The sequence below is a fragment of the Cucurbita maxima genome, unplaced genomic scaffold (genome assembly GCF_002738345.1).
Source record: "Cucurbita maxima cultivar Rimu unplaced genomic scaffold, Cmax_1.0 Cma_Scf00123, whole genome shotgun sequence".
Lineage (NCBI taxonomy): Eukaryota > Viridiplantae > Streptophyta > Magnoliopsida > Cucurbitales > Cucurbitaceae > Cucurbita > Cucurbita maxima.
The window spans coordinates 73,042-90,195 of record NW_019272139.1 but is presented as its reverse complement, the minus strand read 5'-3'; the positions used below and the strand labels follow the sequence as shown (position 1 = coordinate 90,195).

At 34.4% G+C, this 17,154-nt stretch overlaps 3 protein-coding genes and 1 long non-coding RNA gene across 5 annotated transcripts; 1 reads left to right on the top strand and 3 right to left on the bottom strand.

Moving 5' to 3' along the window:
- Nucleotides 1-4,831: 4,831 nt before the first annotated feature.
- Nucleotides 4,832-6,507, bottom strand: LOC111473493. The gene is made up of 3 exons (XR_002715705.1): nucleotides 6,374-6,507; nucleotides 5,893-5,982; nucleotides 4,832-5,102 (listed from the first exon to the last, which is right to left on the bottom strand). It is a non-coding gene; the product is annotated as an uncharacterized LOC111473493 (long non-coding RNA).
- Nucleotides 5,575-7,678, top strand: LOC111473487 (probable serine/threonine-protein kinase PBL19). 2 transcript variants are annotated; one of them, XM_023118994.1, is made up of 4 exons: nucleotides 5,575-6,185; nucleotides 6,394-6,654; nucleotides 6,769-6,891; nucleotides 6,973-7,678. In XM_023118994.1, exons 1-4 carry the CDS (start codon nucleotides 5,832-5,834, stop codon nucleotides 7,516-7,518), a joined length of 1,284 nt encoding a protein of 427 aa, XP_022974762.1. In that variant the 5' UTR covers nucleotides 5,575-5,831; the 3' UTR covers nucleotides 7,519-7,678. The 2 variants fall into 2 exon arrangements, with proteins under 2 accessions (XP_022974762.1, XP_022974761.1); XM_023118993.1 differs by having other exon boundaries at nucleotides 6,769-7,678.
- Nucleotides 7,679-11,213: 3,535 nt separating this feature from the next.
- On the bottom strand, nucleotides 11,214-12,369 carry LOC111473475 (pentatricopeptide repeat-containing protein At1g05670, mitochondrial-like). The gene is made up of 3 exons (XM_023118972.1): nucleotides 12,066-12,369; nucleotides 11,388-11,608; nucleotides 11,214-11,303 (listed from the first exon to the last, which is right to left on the bottom strand). The coding sequence occupies exons 1-3, from the start codon at nucleotides 12,220-12,222 to the stop codon at nucleotides 11,214-11,216; spliced, it is 468 nt and encodes a 155-aa protein (XP_022974740.1). The 5' UTR covers nucleotides 12,223-12,369.
- Nucleotides 12,370-13,657: 1,288 nt separating this feature from the next.
- LOC111473492 lies at nucleotides 13,658-14,611 on the bottom strand. Its single transcript, XM_023119001.1, has 2 exons — nucleotides 14,349-14,611; nucleotides 13,658-14,078 (listed from the first exon to the last, which is right to left on the bottom strand). Exons 1-2 carry the CDS (start codon nucleotides 14,471-14,473, stop codon nucleotides 13,895-13,897), a joined length of 309 nt encoding a protein of 102 aa, XP_022974769.1. The 5' UTR covers nucleotides 14,474-14,611; the 3' UTR covers nucleotides 13,658-13,894.
- Nucleotides 14,612-17,154: the final 2,543 nt, after the last annotated feature.

Here is a 17,154-nt window from a genome sequence, read left to right as displayed (position 1 = left end):
TCAAATTAAATGGAGCAAATTACCAATCCTGGAGGAAATGAGTTATGCATGCTATTATTGTCAAGAAGAAAATTGGCTTCATTGATGGCACGATTGATGAACCGCCCCAAGATGCAAATTCAACCGAATTCGAACTCTGGAATCAGTGCAACAGTATGATAATATCTTGGTTAACTCATTCTGTTGAAGCAGATATCGCTAAAAGCATTATTCACGCCAAGACAGCTCATCAAGTGTGGGTTGATCTTCGCGATCAATTCTCACAAAAGAATGCTCCAACAATTTTTCAAATACAAAACTCGATAGCAACGATGTCACAAGGAACCATGGCACTGTCAACATATTTCACCAAGCTCAAAGCACTCTGGGATGAACTGGAAGCGTACCGCACACCATTTACGTGTAATCAACGTCAAATACAACTATAGTACATCCTAAGCAAAAATTTGAACCTCAGGCAATTCCTTGTGTTTTCGTAGGATATCCTTGTGGTCATAAAGGTTACAAATTGTATGACATGCAATCTCACAAATTCTTTATCAGCCGTGATGTTAAATTTTGTGAAGATGATTTTCCTTTTTCATCAGCTTCACAAACTTCGACATTAGCTCTTTCGACTCCTGTTGTTCCACTTCATGATCCATCCTACTTAAGCATCCATCCTCCACCTTCCATTCCTCCTTCACCTCCTATCCCTTCACCTACTACTTCGTTGTCTCCTCCACCTCCTCCAGATTTGCCCACTGATTCCAATCCTATCCCGCCTGATACATCAGCTCACTCCGACGTTCTACTCGCACTAAACAGCCTCCAGCTTGGCATAAGGATTATGAGATGTCTTCTGGAGCCAATCATTTAACCTCTAGCTCAAGTCCCAGCACTGGCACCAGGTATCCCCTTCATCATTACCTTTCATTCTCTCGTTTTTCTCCTACTCAACGTGCTTTTCTAGCTCTTATTACATCCCAGACAGAACCTAAAACCTATGACGAGGCAGTTGGCGACCCTTTATGACAGCAGGCTATGAATGATGAAATTGCAGCTTTGGAACGTAATCATACATGGTCTCTCGTTCCTCTACCACCTGGTCATAAAGTTATTGGTTGTCGCTGGGTGTACAAAATTAAATACAACTCTGATGGTTCTGTTGAACGTCATAAAGCTCGACTTGTAGCAAAATGATACACTCAGGTTGAAGGTATTGATTACACAGAAACATTTTCCCCTACAGCGAAACTTACTACACTTCGTTGCTTACTCACTGTTGCTGCTGCTCGAAAATGGTTCACCCATCAGTTGGATGTTCAAAATGCCTTTCTCCATGGTAATCTAGACGAGGAAGTTTATATGTCTTTACCACCAGGTCTTCGCCGACAGGGGGAGAATACAGTATGTCGGCTCCATAAATCTCTTTATGGATTAAAACAGGCTTCTCGCAATTGGTTCTCCATATTTTCTACAACTATACAAAATGCAGGCTACACTCAGTCCAAAGCAGACTACTCTTTGTTTACCAAGAGTAAAGGTACTTCTTTCACTGCAGTTCTAATCTATGTTGATGATATTTTTTTGACAGGCAATGATCTTAAAGAAATGCAATATCTCAAGACTAGTTTATTCCAGAAATTTCTTATCAAAGATTTAGGAAATTTGAAATATTTTCTAGGCATTGAATTTTCTCGGTCTAGAAAAGAAATTTTTATGTCTCAAAGGAAGTATGCTCTAGACATCCTTCAAGACACAGGCCTTACACGAGCACGTCCAGACAAATTTCCTATGGAGCAAAATCTGAAACTTTCTTTAACTGAAGGAGAGAAATTGAACGATCCAAGTAAATACAGACGGTTGATTGGCAGATTAATATATTTGACTGTCACTAGGCCTGACATAGCTTATTCAGTTCGTATGCTTAGCCAATTTATGCATGAACCAAGAAAACCACATTGGGAGGCAGCTTTTCGAGTTCTGAGGTACATCAAAGGCACTCCTGGTCAAGGACTCCTACTGCCATCTGAAAACAATTTAAGATTACAAGCATAATGCGATTCTGACTATGGTGGTTGTCGAATTTCCAGACGGTCTATTTCTGGATTCTGCATTTTTCATGGAAATTCAATTATTTCTTGGAAGTCTAAAAAGCAGACTAATGTGTCCAGATCATCAGCAGAAGCCGAGTATCGAGCTATGGCAAATACTTGTTTAGAGTTAACTTGGTTAAGATACATTCTTCAAGACTTGAATGTTCCACTGTTCGAACCAGCATTATTATATTGTGATAATCAAGCAACATTACATATAACAGCCAATCCAGTTTTTCACGAACGTATGAAACACATTGAAATAGATTGTCATATAGTTCGAGAAAAGTTACAAGCTGGAATCATAAAACCGTGTTATATTTGACCTTTTGAAGAACAAGTTGGGTGTGATCGACATACACTCTCCAACTTGAGGGGAGTATTAAGAGGATATTTTGGAGATATATTAGATAGAATATATGTAAGAGATATTTAGGGAGTTGTTAGTATAAATTTGATTAATCGTGTATTTTATTTATTTACAAGATTTAGTTAGTTATATATTTTTTTTTTCTATTTTTAGGTATTAGTTAATAGTTTGTATCTATTTAATCGTCGTAAACATGAATGAAGATAATACACTTTTCCAATTCTATTTTCTATTTCTATTTCTTAACAAAAACATAGGAGTGAGAAAAAAACATCTTAAAAGATCCCGTGTTAGTTTGTGGGTATAATTTTTAGTTCTCTGAAAGTTACCACTATTAAGAGCTAAATTCAAATTTCAAATTCTGAACTGAATCTCGAGCATGAAGCAGTATTATATTAATTTAAAATATTTTAACAATTTTAAAGAATGTTACACGTTTTCACCTGCCAAATAAGACTTGACTCAACCCAAATTTAGAAAAAATTGGTAGAGAAATTATTAAAATCTAGAAGAGTTTGGTAGAAAAAATTGAGAGAGAATTTCAATTTTTTTTTAATTTTTTAAATATACTAATAATAATTTTATTATTATTATAAAATTATTTTAATTGTAATTTAGTAATTATAAAAAATATTTTCCTAAAATGTGGGGGTTGCAGCATTTTTCTTCAAAGACTATTTTAATTGTAATTTTTAGTGAGAAAATTAAATTTTTATTTTTTAAATTGATCAAATAATACATAAAAAATTATTATTCTTTAAACATTAATTATTCTAAAAAAATATGAAAAATAATTACCCAAACATTACATTTATTGTAATATATTTTTTTTTTTTTTAATATTGAAAACATATTTTTGAAGCAAGGAAGTCAACAAAAACTTGGTCAAAGTCAACTCAATGTTTTTGTTTTTGTTTTTATTTGTCCTTTGTTACTCTCACAACCGTCAACGTCAGAAAATTTCGCAGCTTTGGTATTGATTTTGAAATCTGCCTCAAATTTCTAAACAAATTATTTAAATTATAAAGGGTAATATTGAAATTAATATATTATAAGTATACATAGGTTAAAACCTATTAGATAATAATAATAATAAATAAATAAAAACTTTAAATTTTGCTCGTTGTTTTAAAACAATATCTCTATTATTACGACGCTCGAGTAAAAAATGGATACACGAGAGAACTGAAAATGCGTGAGTTTCATGTGAAACCTAGTTTTGTTTCATTTCGTTGGACGAGATGTCTAAAGTCAACCACATTAGTCATGTGTTATGAGAAAAAATCGCAAATTTTAACATTGTAAAAATGATTTTGCCTACTAAATAAGACTTGACTCGAGAAGTTTGAAAGAATTTAGTAGAGAAATTACGAAAATTTTGAATAAGTGTAGAAAATATGAATGAGAAAATTAAAATTAAAATTTCGTCAAAAGAATTTATTTAAATAATTATTAACTATTTTAAATGTTTGGGCCTTAATATTTATAAGATTCTCAATAATAAATATTAAAAAATATATTATATTAACGTTTTTTAAATTAATTTGAGTATAATTCAACGAGTTAAAAGCATATATTATAACTTTTACGACATGGCAATTGCCACTAATCTAGAGAGGAAAAGGAAGTCAACTAAAAAAGTCAAAAGTCAACTTTTATTATTTTCTTAAATATCACGGTCAGAAAACCTGGCATCTTAGCTGTTGATTTTGAAATGTAGCTCAAGTTTCTAAAAGTTACCATAATTAACATTTTTTTATGGATGCAAATTGGAAATATTATGAAGGGTAATATTGGAATTTCACTTTGTATAGTTTGAAATTAATATTTTTTAAAATGAGTATTGAAATTAATATTTTAAAATAATTTTTGAATTTAATATTTAAATAACTAACCTTCTCATCTCTTGACTTTGCAGCAAATCTTGATGGAATCATTTGTCATAAATTTTGTTTAAAAATAAAAAAGAAAAAGTCTATATATGATGTTTGATGTATATAAATAAATAATTGTTGTAATTATTATTATTGTTATTATTTTGAGAAAAAAAATCCAATAAATTTAAAAATATTTATTTCTTCAAGAAAATTAGATTTTACCAAATTATAAAACATGCTTACAAATAAAACTTTAAGGAAAAATAACATTAAATAAGTTTTGTAAATTTATTTAGTAATTAATTTGTGAAATGGCCATTTTTTTTTTATTGAAATTAATTAGTTCATGAAGATTTTTACCCTTTTTATAAAATAAGTGAAAATTAAACCAAATTTAGAATTAATCCCTATAATAAATAAGAAATTTCTTAAACTAATAAAAACAAAAAATTTCCGAGCCATAAAGACAAAATTCTAACTTTTAAAACTATAGGGACTAAATTATAACGTTCGAACTGGGGCCAAATTTGCAATTAATAGAAAAAAAAAATCATAATTTTGTCTATCCTTTGGGTTCCCCTTTGACCATGCTTCTATCTTCAACTATTTGACATCCAAAAAGCAAAACAGAGCAGTAAAATTCATTGATTCATTCATTCAGTTCACCCACCGAACATCAACTGTACATACCCATAGGCTCAAATGGATTCTGAAACTTCAAGCCAGACTCAACAAATTAGCCCTTTCCCTTGATCCCATCTGGGTCTCATCGATCTCCTGCAGAACAAGAAGAAACAAGAAGCACAAGTCAGAAAAAGAATGCTCCTCAAATTTCTTCCCAGCTTCAAGCTTCTGTTTAACAAATCTTTGTTTGGACTGTTTCAAGGAGCAAGGAAAGAGTAACCCACGGGTCCCAAGATCGAAACTTGGCTCTGATACCATTTGTAACCGCTAAAACCCACCGTTAGCAGAAGATTTTTAAAACGCGTCTGTTAGGGAGAGGTTTTCACGCCTTTATAAAGGGGGTTTCGTTCACCTCTCTAACCGATGTGGGATCTCATAGTAAGAGAGGCTTAAGAGCCGCCTTTTTTGTCTGTTTTTTGTGTACAAGTATTACCAAACAAGTCTTTTATCCACCATTGTCTTCTTTTGTCTCCTTGTTTCCCCATTTTCCCTCCTTCTTCTTCTTCTTCTTCAGCTATTGTTTCTTTCTGTTATGTATTTGGAGTTTTTCAATCTGGCACCTTCTTCTTCTTCTTCTTCAGCTATTGTTTCTTTCTGTTATGTATTTGGAGTTTTTCAATCTGGCATCGAGAACGTTCCTATCATAGTTCTTGTGGTTTTTCCTCTGTTTTTGCTTTTGTATCAATCTCTATAAGATGTGTAATCAGCTGTTCTTTTGAGACCAGAAACAGCTGAAAGCTTTTGCATTACATTTCTTCTGGGGATAAATTGCAGAGGCTCAAAACAACGTGGGAATTGCTAAATTTCCAGATCTAATAGAAAATGAAGTGCTTTTTCTACTTCAGAAACAAGTCCAGGAGTAGGAGGCATCAAAGATCCGCACCTGAATTGAAAGGGGAGCTAGAATCTGACTTTTCGGGATGCAGTCGGACGGCTGCTTCTTCGTGCTCTCTAACGTCAACTCGGAGTGTACCTGAATTGTATGAAGAGAAAGCACATAATTTGAGAGTTTTCTCATTTGCAGAGATGAGAGAGGCAACACATGACTTCAACAGGCTTCTTAAGATCGGACAAGGAGGATTTGGGAGTGTCTTTAAAGGCTCAATTAAGCCCATTGATGGGAAGGGAGATCCCCTTGTTGTTGCTATCAAGCAACTGAGTAAGGATGGCTTACAGGTATGTTTTTCTTTGAATTTATTGGGCGAATTTCTTCATTGTTGGAGATGCTGATTGGGTGATCTGGTTATATCCATTCCATATAAGATGCATCAAGAACAGAAAATCATTACTACTATTTGTTAAGTTTTAATCCTATGGAAAATAAGGCAAGTTTTCATGAGGAAGTGATTTTTCTTTGTACGTACCATTTCTATTTTGCAAATAGGGCCACAAGCAGTGGCTGGCAGAAGTTCAATTTCTTGGTATAGTGGAGCATCCAAATCTTGTCCAACTCGTAGGATACTGTGCTGTGGATGGAACAAGAGGAATCCAAAGACTGCTCATATACGAGTACGTGACGAACAGAAGCTTGGAAGATCATCTCTTCAACAAGGCGCTACCGACACTCGCTTGGAAAACAAGATTGCAGATAGTACTTGGAGCAGCTCAGGGGTTGGCTTATCTGCATGAAGGATTAGAAGTTCAGGTACCATATCTTCTCAAATAGAATTCAATTTCAGGGCGTGTGCATTTAAACAAGATAGTTATACACAAACATACCGCTTTTTTCTGTGACTAGATTTACCCTCATGTGGCACAGATAATATACAGAGATTTCAAGAGTTCAAATGTGCTACTTGATGAAAATTTTCATCCAAAACTTTCAGATTTTGGGCTTGCCAGGGAAGGGCCAGAATTTGGGCGCACTCATGTTTCAACAGCAGTAAGTGTTTGTTTGTTTTTTTATTCTTCTCCCTTTAATCAATTACAGATGCTCACAGTGAACTACATCATGTACACTCAGGTGATGGGGACTAATGGATATGCAGCTCCGGACTACATCAAGACAGGCCATCTTACAGCGAAAAGTGATGTATGGAGCTATGGTGTTGTGCTTTATGAGATTTTAACTGGGAGACGATCATTGGAGAGACATCATCCAAGACCAGAACAGAATCTTGTGGAATGGGTTAAATATATCAATCCAGACAGCAAAAAGTTTAGTTCGATAATAGATCCTCGGCTTGAAAACGAGTACCCCATCAATACAGCTAGAAAAGTAGCAAAGTTAGCAAACACTTGCTTGGAGAAAAATGCGAAGGATAGGCCCTCAATGGCTGAAGTAGTAAACAGATTGAAGCAGATCATTAAAGCTGAGGACGACGATGAGCCTTACGAGAAAAGTCCTGATAACAGCGACAACAAACCCGACATGGAAAGAGAACCAGAGAAAACGAAGGTGATGGACTCGTGGAGAAGGCGGATGAGCCACCTGCAGAAACTGGGAGAGCATGTGGAGGGTGCAAGTAGAAGAAGATTTATGATAATGCAAAGAGCAAAAGTACCTTAAAACTCTGGTTTCACACTTTCACAATCAGGTTTTGGCATATAGACTAAGCTGTAATTTTGAAAGCAAAGAAAATGAGCAGAACAGAATATCAATCAAGAAATGAAAGGCAAACATAGGACACCAAATAGAAATTCTACTGCAGGAGATGAACAGAAGCTAATGTAAATAGAAAGGCAAACATAGGACACCAAATAGAAATTCTACTGCAGGAGATGAACAGAAGCTAATGTAAATAGTCTATTTGAGTTATGATACTCTATTGTCTGAAATCCTTCGGTTTTTGCTCTATGGGGCCCAGAAAACAAACAAATTATCATATAGATAGATATAGGTACTGACAGGATATGGTGGGGCCGCTTTCATATTCATCCACTTGAAAACCTTAGGTATTGTGAACGCTGAAGCTTTGGTCCACTACATATCGCCATCAGCCTCATGGTTTGGGAGAGAGGTTTTCACACATTTTTAAGAAATGTTTCGTTCCCTTTTCCAATCGAAGTGGGATCTCACAGATGCTACCTGCAAGAAATTCTCACAATTTCTAAACAAAATTATTTTAATCGTTAATAATCACTAAACATTAATATTGTATCTACTTAGTCAAGATGATAGTGAGAGATGTACCCACTTTTCCCTCTCCAAACGCCCTTTTCTTGTATCTACTTAGTCAAGATGATAGTGAGAGATGTACCCACTTTTCCCTCTCCAAACGCCCTTTTCTTTAATAAATGTGAGGCTCAAGTTAATTGCAAGTGGACTAAATTAAATATGGCATCCTATAACCTTTTTTCTTTTTAAACAAGAGGGATCCTACAATTTTTTTCATATAAAAAAATTTGATCCCGTACATATTTTCTTAATGATATTTAATGCTAAAACTTGGAAAACAAAACATGTTCAAGAAGGTCATATATTTAATCTTATCTTAAATAGGATGACCACTATAGTTTGAACTCAAAAAAAAAAAAAACATCTAAGCTTAGGCTTAGGATATGATTATTTTGACTATTAGGCCAATTTAGTTATTCCTTCGCAATTAAAGGAAAGGAAGGAAACAGTAAACAAATAAATATTTAACCTCTACTTTCCATTCATGGATTCTAGCCATAGTAGCCACCTACCTAGGATTTAATATCTTATGAGTTACTTTGGTAAACATATATGTCAAGCAGTTGTCCCGTGAAAATAATTAAATTTAATATCTTATGAGTTACTTTGGTAAACATATATGTCAAGCAGTTGTCCCGTGAAAATAATTAAGGTGTGCACATGCTGGCTCAAACACTAGCATATATATAAAATATATATATATATATATATCTCACAATTCAATTACTATGAAAACAACATTCAAGTTGCAGTTTCATATATATATATATATATATATCTCACAATTCAATTACTATGAAAACAACATTCAAGTTGCAGTTTCATCACTGGCTTTCACCCTATATGATATCTAATTTATAGGTCAATGGCGATTTGGGACAAAAAAGTCATTCACATGGGCAGCATAAGTTGAAATCAATAGACAAAACAAATACAGCAAATGGCCAAACAAGTAATAAGTGTTAAGACCAAGTAAAAGAACATTCAAACTATGAACTTTCATTGCCATAGAATGTGTCAACTGAGTAAAAAATATATATAACTAAGGTGTTCTGGGTTAAGTTACAGGGTTAAATTATACACCACGCTACTAAATAATATATTCCTACACAACATCAGCCAAACGGAGATCAGAATACTCGCACATCACGGTTCCCTCCAAAACCATCTAGAAATCAAAACAGCAGATTAATTGGAGTTTTTCCTACTGGAGACAAGTTTTACGAATTATTACCTCAAAGGATGAATCCTCCAAGAACATTCTTCTATTTGTCGACGTATCAGGAACTTGGGATCAATTGTTGTCCAGATTCTCCAAGTACTTGGAGTATGAGATTTCTCGCTGGCTTGATGCTCCATTAAGTCTAATTTATTGGAACAGCCATTCAACTTCAAGAGTTTAATTCACGTGCCACTATCAAATTACAAAAATCTTGGATAAGGATTCATAGAGCACAAGAATGCTCTAATTAATGATCCATCATAGCATGGTCCAGGATGACACTAGACAGCATTAATCATAGTATTGTATGTTTCAGCATTCGGAACAACCCCTGCTGAAATAAGTTCCTCAAGTATCATCACAGCCCACTTGATTTTTCGGGCAGTGCAGAAACCATGAATTCGTATACTGTAAGTCAAGTATCATCACAGCCCACTTGATTTTTCGGGCAGTGCAGAAACCATGAATTCGTATACTGTAAGTCCTTATATCAGGTTCCCACCTACCATCTGACATTTTCATTACCCATGTCACTTTACAGTTACCATTAATCAATGTGCTGTAATTGACAATATCATGAGATAAACTCATCTTATACATGTCCATGAACACCATTAATCAATGTGCTGTAATTGACAATATCATGAGATAAACTCATCTTATACATGTCCATGAACGTCCCAATGGCTAACTTCGTCTATCTTTGTTTGCATTCCCCACCAATTATTATCATGCTTGTCGTAAAAATATTAGTTTTCCCACTTTTCAGATTCCACCAATCTAGCACCAATTATTATCATGCTTGTCGTAAAAATATTAGTTTTCCCACTTTTCAGATTCCACCAATCTAGGAATTGCACACAAAATTATTAGGCACAAACTTTTTTTCTCAAGATGTCAGACAATACTTCAATAAACAGCCCAAGCCCACCACTAGTAGATATTGCTCTCTTTGAGCTTTCCCTTTCAGGCTTCCCCTATAAACAGCCCAAGCCCACCACTAGTAGATATTGCTCTCTTTGAGCTTTCCCTTTCAGGCTTCCCCTCAAGGTTTTAAAACACGTCTACTAGGAAGAGGTTTCCACACCTTTATAAAGAATGTTACATTCCCCTTTCCAATCGATGTGGGATCTCACAGTCCACCACCCTTCGGGCCCCAACATCCTCACTGACACACCGTCCGATATCTGGTTCTGATACCATTCATAACAGCCTAAGCCCATCGCTAGCAGATATTGTCCACTCTGGACTTTCCTTTTTGGACTTCCCCTCAAGGTTTTTAAAACGTGTCTACTAGGAAGAGGTTTCCACACTCTTATAGAGAATGTTTCATACCCCTCTCCAATCAATATGGAATCTCACAACATCATAAGCATCCTTCATCAAACCAGACATACAGAGCCCATAAATAAAAGCAGCAAATGCAACTACATCTGGTAACACCCCCTACCCTTCATCTCATTCCACAAACTTTAATAAAAGCAGCAAATGCAACTACATCTGGTAACACCCCCTACCCTTCATCTCATTCCACAAACTTTCAGCCGTAATGACATCTCCTGCCCTGAAGCACCCATTCAAAAGAGCTGTAAAAGCCAGGTCATTGACAGGGAATCCTTTCTCTATCGTGTCGTACACAATTATCCTAGCTTAATCAAGGTTCCCCTCCCTAGCTAAGCTGATAAGCAAAGAACTACACGTGGAAGATGACGGAGTTAAACCAAATTCGCCACTGTACCATAAGCATAAAATGCTCTCTCTTCTAAACTTGCACTGCCGCATTTAAACCAAATTCGCCACTGTACCATAAGCATAAAATGCTCTCTCTTCTAAACTTGCACTGCCGCATTCTGCAAGAATGGAATTAAAAGCAACCAGTTGGAGGAAATCCTTTCTCGAGTAAATCCTCTAAAAACATCATGGTTTCATCGTATCTACCAGCCCATGCACAGTCCTGAGACAGTTACATGACATAGTGAAGAATCGTTAAGCAAACCAGATACAGATATATCCCTTAATAATTGATCCACATATCTACAATTTCAACAAAAAATTTCNCCCCCCCCCCCCCCCTGCAGAAGGCATCAATGACGGAACTGATTGTAGCAATACTAGATTTACAGCCATTTGCGATCATCAAATTCACCCAGTGAAGTGCCTGTGATGACTGCCCTTTTAAGCAGTTTGCATTTATCACAGAATTATGCGAATAAACATCTGGTTCACAGCTAAATTTGCTCGTCACATGCTCCAACCTTTCTACAAAACCCAAGAATCATTATGTTAAACATATAATTATGAGGGAGAGGTCCCTTTCGAACCACATACCTAAACAACTTCCCTACAACACAACACAACAAGACCTAACAGTTCCTTCACAGTCATCCTTAAATGCCAGCTTAAAGAACGCAAACGCGGTTCCTCAACATTCAAACAATTTCATAATCTTGACAAAAAAAACAGGGTATAAATTCCTCAAAAGTATCTTCAAACCCTATACAGCTTAATCGCTTTGGATAACCTAATAGTGACCCTACTGTCACTGAACTCACAGAGATGAATCTCAAAGTACCGTCGTTGGAAGGCAAAAATTGAACTACGTAATCAAAAGCAAGACTATCCAAATCCGAAGAAGACGACGAACAATACTCATTTATAAACTTGGGGAATGTGGTTTGGGGTGAACTCAAAGAAGAAGACCAATGCAGTAATGCACCATAAAAGATTTCTGTAGGCGACGCACATTGACAAACATTGTAAGGCAGCGCAGCATCAAAGAGCTTTTCACTTACATTCAACCCGGAGGTTGATCGGAGATTACGCGGCGGACGGCGAGTTACAGAGGCGGGAAAGAACTGGGAGAGGGATACCATGTACGGTCAGCAGGAACTGGAAGACGATATTTCGAAATGGGCCTCAGCAGTTGAAATTTGGGCCGGATATTGGGCTCTCTTGAGAAGCTCATGTACTTTAATGGGCCTTGAAAGGGAAACGGCCCAATGATAGTAGGCTTGGGCCGAATCCCAATTTATAAATTAATTAAGAACACTAAATAGCTAAATTAGGCCATACACGTATCAAATAGAAAATAAAATTTTGAAAATTAAAATATTAAAATTTAAAACATTAAAAACATTTAAAAAATAACTGATATTTATCTAGTAATTTTAATTATTATTAACGCATGGTAAACGGTAATTTTAATATTTATGATATAATTGTTTAAATAAATCAACTAATTAATTTTTATCCTCCTACAACTATTATTCGTGTGATTCGTTATAATATATTATTTATATGAAAAATTTGTTATTTCATTCTTATTTTTTAAAATTAAAATTTTATTAAAAATCACAGTTACGTTAAAACTGATATGACATAAAGTAATAATTTTAATTTGTGTGTTTTTTTAATTACCCTCTAACTAAATTCATTCAGTTAATTCAAAAAAATTATTAACTACTACTAATTGAAATTCAATATGAGAATAATATAATTTCCCTTAAGTAAAACTGGCGATGCAAGATGAATCGGTAGCTAGGTTACGGTGCTTATCTGTGTGCACTAACCTATATCCCACAAAGGGTGATGGTCGATTAAGATAGGAAGACAGTGGTCGTGGAAGTCAAAATCCGCTAAGGAGTGTAACAACTCACTTGTCGAATCAATTAGCTTCGAAAATTTATGACGTATATCATTCAATCTCACTACTCGTCTAGTTTATTCGCTTTGAGTAAGACAATATATAACAATTTTTTTTCAACGACAAAAATAAATAAAGTGTTTGTTTTTCCCGTTTGCCAAGCTGTTTAGAAAGATGCATTATTAACTTTGTTGCTTTCAATGGCTGAAAAAGATAATGGAAATATGCAAAAGCTTATCTTTTTGTCTAAAGAAATAAAATTGCAAAAGAATATTAAACGAAAGCTTTTTTTCCCCCTTTAATTTCTCGATTCGATTTTAAATAATAAATGTCACAGTTTTATTCGATACTTTGAATTTTTATTTTTTTTCAAAATTAAATGAAATTTTATTTGAAGAAATAAAATAATAAAAAATGTAATGAAACCTAGAATTCCTAAATTATTGTTCATTAGTTTCGTTTTTTAATACTGATTTCACAAAATTAATCTTGAATTCCCATTTTTGTTTAAGTTTTTTTTTTCTTTTAATTTTTTGAAGATCGATTTAAACATCAATTCTCTAGAAAAAAAAAATTATTTTCGATAATCAAAATTGAAGGGAAAGAAAAAAAAAATTCTACCAAAATTGTGTGTGTGTGTTTTTTTTTTTTTCCTCGAGAGAAACTGCAAAGAACCACCCAATCTCAGGACTGCTTTCCCATGGTTTTTTTAATACACATTCAGAGATCAAAAAGTTATTTATAGATTTTTTTTTTTTCTTTTGGTTCTCTGAAAATCGGGTCCTGAAGCTGGCAATGAGAATTCATTCTCAGCCTCCACTCAACCTCACAATTTTCGTTTTCCAAATTGGGAAAGATGTTTCTCTGTAGAAGAAAATTTGTTCTGATTCGGATAGAAGATCTCAGGCCACCGCAACGGTGCCGGATCGAACAGTTTTCTTGCTAGTTTCTTGCTTTCTGTGGTTTTGAGTGCTAGCAGAAGAAGAAGAAGAAGAAGAAGAAGAACGTCTCCAGTTTTTCTCCTTTGCCTCATCGACATCAATCTGTTCTTGCCGGCACTCTTTGCTACAAAACGGAGTGTTTCCTCTGCAATACAGTAACAAAACTTTCAATTCTCAGATCAAAACATCAAAATCAGAACAAAACGACCACAAATCAGTCCTATCTAAACATAATTCAACTCCAAAATCACTTTCCATCACTCAAACAAACCTAAACCTAAAAAACACCACACAAATTCGATCTAGCATAATTCGACGCTTATCAAGCCTCAAATTATCAACAACTAAACAGAAAACTCTCAATTGAAACTCAAGATAACCACAAACTCTCTGAGATCATGGAAATTGAACAGACCTGTACATGAAGATATCGGAATTGCGTCCGAGCGGTTTCCGGCAAAGAGAACATGAATCAAGGAAATGAGGCTCGGGGATAAGGTAATCAGCGCAGCCGGCGTAGAATTGCGGCGCAGTTCTCATAGTGAAAGAAGGAAAAGAAACGGAAAGCTGATGAAAATTCGCCGGAAATGAGAGCAGAAATCCGGGAGCTTAGAGTTTTAGGGCTAAAGCTCTGAGAAAGAAGACAGAGAGGAAATGGTAAGCCGAAGGGGAAGGAACACGCTGGGGCATTTGGGTTAATTTATAATTGATTGCCTGGAAAGTGAGGGAATCAGGTGCTTCGCGGACTACGATAAGCATACTTTTTTCCTTTTTAATTATAATTTAGTTTGTAGGTGGAAAATTAATTTCGTCATGTTTTATTTATTTATTTAATTTCCATCATTTTCAATTATTTATTGAAATAATTTAATATGCTTTTTCATTATTGGTTATTTTATGTCTGTAATTTTAAATATCATTTTCTGATTTTTTTTTTTTGGTTGTTGTCTTGCATTAATTTTTTTACCTTTGCAATAATTATAACGCCTAGATTTACATTATTATATAATTATATATAAATATATTTAATTTAAAATTATTTTTGAATGAGCAACTTTAAAAAATAAATTTGAACTATTTTATAACGTGTTTTTCTAATATATATTTAAATTTAATGAATAAATAAATAAATAAATATTTTACTAATTAACATTTTCATTTGTTTACACTGAAAAAAAATTACAACAGTAAAAATTAAATTAAATCTAAAAAAATATAGCAACACTAGAGAACCCAATTTTATCAAATAATAATATTATTTGGGTTACCATGTCTTCTTTTACTATAAAAAAAATAAAAAATACGAAATTATTTGATTGGTTGAAATTACGTTGCTTTCAATAGAGCGCAAAGCAGTGGATAATTGCCCATTAGAAAACCCTGGTTTTGAGATGGGTGGTTTTCTCTGTTCCGTGGTGAAAATCTATTGGCTGGAAATGCATGCATCCTTTTCCCCAACCCAATGGGCCAATAATAATAATAATAATAATAATAATAATAATAAAGAAATTAATATTATTTGTTTAGTTTTAGAATTTGGTCCTCTATCTTTTTCATATTACTATATTTCGCTCTCAAATTTATTGTATTTATCGTCAAGTGGGGGAGTGAGCATAAAATCATCTAGAAGGGAGGCTTTATGTAATAAATTTTAATATAATATTCCCTATTCATGGGGTATTTACATTGTTTGAAAAGGACTAGTTGTGCAAATAAAGAAAATAGTTACTATATTAATTTTTTTTATTGAAACCGGTACGAGAAATCGATCCATTAATAAGTTCAGCTCTAGAATAGGATGTTATATTCAACGATACCTAATAAAACGTCTCAACTAATTGTCTCGGTTAATGATTTTGATATTTTTGTGACACCCGAGTAAATAAGTGGTACACGAACGAACCGATACTATATTTGAAGGAGAATGACCTCGTATGACCCTAACACATATGGGTAACTTTAAAGTTAAACGTGCGTAATTTCAAGCAATTCTATATTCGGTGACCTCTGAAATTTTTACTAGAAAACACGAGACTAATAACAAAACATACTAAAATGATGGTTTTCATTATTCCGAGCAGTTTTTCAAAACATTATAAGATGGTTTGCCGGGGTCACTAGGTACCGAGTTTGAAGCTCGGGTTTATCTTATTATATATATAGTAATTATTTGGGTGTATATTTGAGTATCAATTATTATTCTAATTAACAGTGAATAATTTAAATGATTATTTTTTGCAATTGTTACGACTTTAAAATCAATTTGATATTTTAATATGAAGAACGTGAATATAATATTAAGAAAATGCTGGGGAAAACATGTAATAAATATAAAGTTGGGGGTTCTAGTAGCAAATAATTAAACTTTTCTCGTTTTAGTCCAAATGATTAAACTTTTTGGTTTGAAACGGTGAGCAAATGGCATGACGTAATTAACTCAAAAAGTAGGGGTACGATTGGAAAAGTGGGTCTTCTTCCAGCCGTTTCGTTTCCTCTTCAAATGAATAATGAATGGTGGGACCCCCACAGCTAGGGTTGGAAACGACATAATTTGTTATTGGAAGGGCAAAATGGTAAAAAGAGCAAACGAAAAAAAATAAATAAATAAAAGAAAAAAGGTGACTGGAACGGAAAAGAGGCTTTGGAGCTGACTGGGTGGTGGGACCCAAAAAGCGAGCGAGAAAGACGACAAAAAAAGACAACGATGCAGTGGACCCCGCCTGACTCATGGTCTAGCTGGCTATGCTCCCAAGGTCCTTGTCCTGCGGGGCCCACACACTCTACCCGCATCCCTTTGGGCAGCAACTGTCAGCACCCACTTTCCATCTTAAGCTGCCCGTTACACGTGGGACCCATCAGAGTCTCGACCGGAAGAAACTACACGTGCTACGTGGTGATGATACGAAACGGCTGGACATGCAAATTTCTGGTTTCGTTGAAGATAAGGATGAACGGTTAAGATCGCGCCACGGTTAGACTGCTCTAGACCAATAAATAATTAATATAATAAAAACAAATAATTATTTATTAATATTCTTTTTTTTTTCCCTTTAAAAAATGAGTGGAAGAGCTTGGGGATGAGATCAAAAGGATTCTATTTCACGTGAATTTGGAAATTAAAAATTAAAATTAATAAAATAATATATTAAGTCAATGATGCAATTTTTTAAAAATTATAATGAAAAATATATATCCACGTGTAAGCTTGGTGATAAGGGCAA

Coding starts and splice junctions, on each gene's coding strand:
- LOC111473487 (XM_023118993.1), top strand. CDS start 5,832: ATGAAGTGCTTTTTCTACTTCAGAAACAAGTCCAGGAGTAGGAGGCAT. Junction 6,186..6,393: donor TGAGTAAGGATGGCTTACAG/GTATGTTTTTCT, acceptor TTTTGCAAATAG/GGCCACAAGCAGTGGCTGGC. Junction 6,655..6,768: donor ATGAAGGATTAGAAGTTCAG/GTACCATATCTT, acceptor CATGTGGCACAG/ATAATATACAGAGATTTCAA.
- LOC111473492 (XM_023119001.1), bottom strand. CDS start 14,473: ATGAGAACTGCGCCGCAATTCTACGCCGGCTGCGCTGATTACCTTATC. Junction 14,079..14,348: donor TCCGATATCTTCATGTACAG/GTCTGTTCAATT, acceptor ACTGTATTGCAG/AGGAAACACTCCGTTTTGTA.